The sequence below is a fragment of the Crocodylus porosus genome, unplaced genomic scaffold, assembly GCF_001723895.1.
Source record: "Crocodylus porosus isolate Cpor-Errol unplaced genomic scaffold, CroPor_comp1, whole genome shotgun sequence".
NCBI classification, from domain to species: domain Eukaryota; kingdom Metazoa; phylum Chordata; order Crocodylia; family Crocodylidae; genus Crocodylus; species Crocodylus porosus.
The window spans coordinates 24,237,628-24,242,286 of record NW_017728943.1 but is presented as its reverse complement, the minus strand read 5'-3'; the positions used below and the strand labels follow the sequence as shown (position 1 = coordinate 24,242,286).

At 47.3% G+C, this 4,659-nt stretch overlaps 1 protein-coding gene across 1 annotated transcript in view; it reads right to left on the bottom strand.

Moving 5' to 3' along the window:
- ENTPD6 (ectonucleoside triphosphate diphosphohydrolase 6 (putative)) overlaps positions 1-3,062 on the bottom strand; it is a 29,987-nt gene extending 26,925 nt beyond the window's left edge. The window contains exons 1-3 of the mRNA XM_019549021.1: positions 2,646-3,062; positions 1,966-2,030; positions 1,462-1,563 (exon numbers count right to left, since the gene is read on the bottom strand). Of these exons, the coding sequence (XP_019404566.1) occupies positions 1,462-1,563; positions 1,966-2,030; positions 2,646-2,791 (313 nt within the window). The 5' untranslated portion in view covers positions 2,792-3,062. The remainder of the gene's footprint in view (positions 1-1,461; positions 1,564-1,965; positions 2,031-2,645) is intronic.
- Positions 3,063-4,659: the final 1,597 nt, after the last annotated feature.

Genomic DNA, 4,659 nt, shown 5'->3' with positions numbered 1-4,659 from the left:
ACTATGTCAGGGCTGGTGACAGCTAGGAGGAGGGCGAGTTCCTCCTGCTTCTTTCCCATACTTCGAGCATTCGTGTAGAGGCATTTGAGGCCTCCAACGGTTGTGCCCATGACTTTTCCTCTGCAGGCTGACAGAGTTTCAGCTTACAAGGGGCTACTTGGGGTCCCCATCTCTTCCACACACCTCCACCCTCACCCCACACACTAGGGGACTGGGGCCAGGGGTTGAGGGGCAGTGGGACTGGCCACTGATGTTTACACATGGGTCCTGGTACAAAAAAGATTGATAACCACTGGACTCTAGTGGTCTGCCTGTTGCTCCAAGGAAAATATAGACTACAGTACCTATTACAACACTTTCCAGTGCACTGGTATAATTCACAGTATACCTCCTCCTGCTCACTTGTTAGAGTGTGTATGTTTGCTCCTCCTTATGCACAGGAGGTTGCTAAATGGAGGGCACTAGAGCAAGGTAGTAAGGGAGGTTTATTCCCTAGGACAGCACACAGGATAGGATGTGATCCTACCCCGTGCAGGTGACTGAGCAATTTTCAGAGCTGCACTGTAGATAACAGGAGCTGGTGACTAAGGAGAAAGAAAAAAGGGAAGGTGGGATTTACAGAAAGGAATCTGTGTGGTTCAAGAAATACACTTCTGAGCTCAAACAAAGAGCAAGCCCTTGGACAGGGCAGCAGAGGAGAACGCTCTGGTCAAGGGTTAAGGTAGAGATGTATGGCTGAATATCCTGGCAAGGGATGTTGCTGAACAGTTCCATGTTATTCTGTTCCACATCTGTACAGAGCCATGACCTTGTACAGTTTGCTGCTCCTGGACAGGGAGGGACCGTAAACACAAGTACTACCCTGCTGCAAAGCTCTTTGCGTGCAGCAGCGCATGTGTAGATGCTGATCTGGCTGGCTGGAGCATGAGGGTGCTTCAGCACAGGGGTTGCCTGCCAGCTAGCCCGTCAGCAAAGCACACTTGTGCCCCAGCCAGCCTGCTCACAGCATACTGAGCTGGTCAGAACATTCCCAGGCTGGCAGGCTGACCCCTGAGGCTTTCTACCAGATGGGGCTGCTCTAACCAGGCTCCATATGCTGCACATGAATAAACTCCAGAGCTGATGGCTCCAGAGTTCACTGTATCACAGTGTATGTTCAAATGACATGCCTGGGAGCAAAAAACTTTGGAGCAATAAGATCTGGAGTTTATTCATGTGAACCAATTGCACATACAGACACACCCACTGAGGCAAACAACAGGAGCAAAGGTGGGGAGAATTTTGTAAGATCTCTTGGAAAAGAATATCCTCAGGAGAAAAGTAAAATTGGAGGGAATAAGGCACGATAATGGCACAAGTGAACACCTCAAAGCAGACTGAGATGCCATGAGTAAGGGCAGTTTACTTGGACTCTAACCAGCACATCTGTCACAAAATGGAGAAGTGGCCATGTTACTATACCTGCCTTCTGCCCTTTAACTCTGTACACGATTTCAGCATGTTCCCACTCAGTTTTGAAGCCAGGTGACAGACAAGAGCTAATTAGCTCCTCACCCTCCTTTACTGCAAAAGGAAGAAACAGAAGATGCAACATTAAAGACAAATGATGAGGAACCAACAACTGATCTTTCCTCCCATCATCACAGGCAAACACCAGTCCCATAGATGACCCTCCTATAGCCTTAGCAAAGCAACTCCAAACCTGCCTACAACACAGACACCCCCTTCTCCTCAAATGGGCTGGCAACTACTCATGACTCACTCTGCCCACAGTACCCTCAGCCCTACCCATCTCAAAGGCTGACATGCCCATAGAAATGTCCTTGTGTACCAAGAGAAGCAGGCAAATAATGCCCCCACCCCTCCCACCCTCACCCCAGCCCAACATCATTCAGAGATTATGGCCCACAGAGCTGCTGAAATGTATGAGCTCCCAGACAGTCTTGAGAAGTGCTTATCACTTACAGGGTTTTCCCTCAACTCCTCCTAATATTGCGAGCCTTGCCGACATTAACCCGAGTCCCAGGTAACTGCAAAGGAGAAAAGGCTCTGTGGTCAGACTGGCTAGCATTCCGGGACAGGATGAGCTGCACAGGCACTAGCTACAGCCCTGCACTTCTCAGCTTTGCACTGACTCAGAAGCCAACAGGGTTTGCCAAGAGTTTTACAGAGCTCAGACACTCAGCTCCCACTGGCCAACCTCAGACCCACACCAGGCTTCAATAACTGGTATATAACAACCAAAGGACACATATTAGAAAGAGGAAACAAGGAATCATTGATTCCAACAGAGCAAAGCATGTTAAAGCAGCTTGGCAGGAGACATGATAACCACAAGGGCATAAGTGTTTTTTCATGGCTCCCCCATGTGGATGTTCTTCACATTGCTGCTCCTTGCACACCCACCGATGTTTTCTAAGGAGCACAGTAACAATCTGGCCCCATGCTTTGCACAGCGATGGTACTGAAGCCTGTGAGATGGAACTGAAGCACGATCACTGCTAGTTGAATCTGGCCACATACACTCCCTCCAGTTCTTGCAGAGGCAAAGCCAGTCACTCACTCCCCGAGCCCCTCATTCAGCAAAGCATGTAGGCTTCATTGATGCAACAGCATTTCCCTCCTTCTTCTTCCCCTGGCCTCACCTGTAAGAGTAGAGTTTGTAGGTGTTGTTAAACATTTGAAAAGCAGCCAGATGGCCAGCTGGTGATGTCTGTAGGGTTGTCTGTAGGGAGAAACAAAGACATCCGTAAGAGTCCCATGAATGCCAGAAACAGCAAAGAACAGCCATTTAGTGCAAATCCTAAGGAATTAGCCTCTGGCCAGGAATACTCTTGGCAATGTGGTTTGCTGCAGACATAAGTTACTGGCCAGGGACATTAGAGATGATGGTCACAAGATAAGAACTGGAGCACATACTTTGCATTGTATTTAAATGGCAAGTAGGCAGCCACAAAATGGCAATTTTTGGCACTCCTGCAGAGTTTGGGATTCTCTTTCTCCATGTGACAAAACAAGTTCACCTTGCAAGCATACCTGCTGGAAGGAAAATGGCAGAGGAGGAGGTGACTCACCCACCTTTTAGCCTAGTCGCTAGGGGACTTGCCCAGAGAACTGGGGACATCAGTTCTAGGCCTCCTTACCCAGAGGAGGTTTGAACTTCCATCTCCTTCTCAGGAGTGCTCTAACCACCAGGCCACAAGCTAGGCATTACCTAGCCCCTTCTCCAGCCTCCTCTTGAAGATACCCCCCCACAAGCAGCTGAGAAAGAGAGATGTGGGAGCAGAAGGAAGAGAACAAGTTAGATGGTGTGTAGCTCAGTGAGATGGATGACCAGAGCCCTGAATTCTAGCCTGGGCTGCTACCCAAGTGTTCCCGGTGCTGTTTATCCAGTTTGTCAAATGGCTGTTAAACAACATCAGGTGATATACAAGATCAGACCACAGGTCCACCTAGCCCAGCATTCAGCATCTCACAATGGCACAAAGTGGATGCTAAGGGGAAGGGTAATTATTGCAGGACCATCCCAACTGATCTGTCCCCTGCCCCTCTCCTCTTACAGCTTCCAGCATTTAGAAGTGGAACTTCTCACTTGGAGATGTTATCATGTTTAGTATCTACTGATGGGTCAATCCTCCATGAATTTATCCAATCCTCTTTTGAACCTGGTTACACTGTCAGCCTCTCCAGCACCTTGTGGCAATGAATTCCACAAGCTCAGGACAAACTGTGTGAAAAAAACTTCTGTTCCTTAGTTTCAAACCTGCTTCATAATAATTTTCTTGCACATCTCCTAATTCTAGTACTGTCAGAGACGTTAAACCGTAAACCTTTACTCGCTTTCTTCATACCATTCATGATTTTATAGTCCTTTATCGTTTCCCCTCTTCTACCTCCCGGCATTTTTTTCTTTAAGCTGAGAAGCTCCAAGTTATTTAGTTCCTCTTCATATGGAAACCTCCCCAAATTTCTCATCATTTCTGCTGCCCCTTCCCTCCCCTCCCTTTTTTAACCCTTTCTAGTTCTACTATATCTTTTTGTAGGTGGAAGGACCAGAACTCAGGTGGGAGGACCAGGACACAGTATTTAAGGTGTGGGCTTACCATGGACTTATACAGCAGCATAGTGACTTTTTCCGTTTTATTTTTAATTCCCTTCTCAGTGATTCCTAACATCCTATTTGCCTTTATGATGGCCACTGAACACCGGGCTGATGTTTTCAGAGAACTATCCACACAAGCTCAATATTTTCCTGAGTACTTTGTTTTTTTCCCACCCGAACAGAATTGTGGATGATACCAACTTGGCCATCTCCCTCCTTTCCAAATCATTTATGAATACGTTAAACAGCAAAAGCCCCAGGACAGACTTGTAGGGGGACCTCACTGCTTACCTCCCTCCATTGTGAGAACTGTCCATTTACACCTCCTCTTTGGCCCCTGCCACATGTTACACTTAATTAATTAATGGTGTGATAAAGTGAGGAATATGCTACAAAGTTATTCCACAAAAATGTGTAATAACTTTCTGGCTTGTTCTTATCATGCCATTAATCGAACAAGTGGTACAACACAGAAGTCCTTGACTTCAGAAAAGCCGACTTTGACAAGCTCAAGAGGCTAGTCGGTCAGGCCCTCAGGAACCATGACCCCAGGGAGA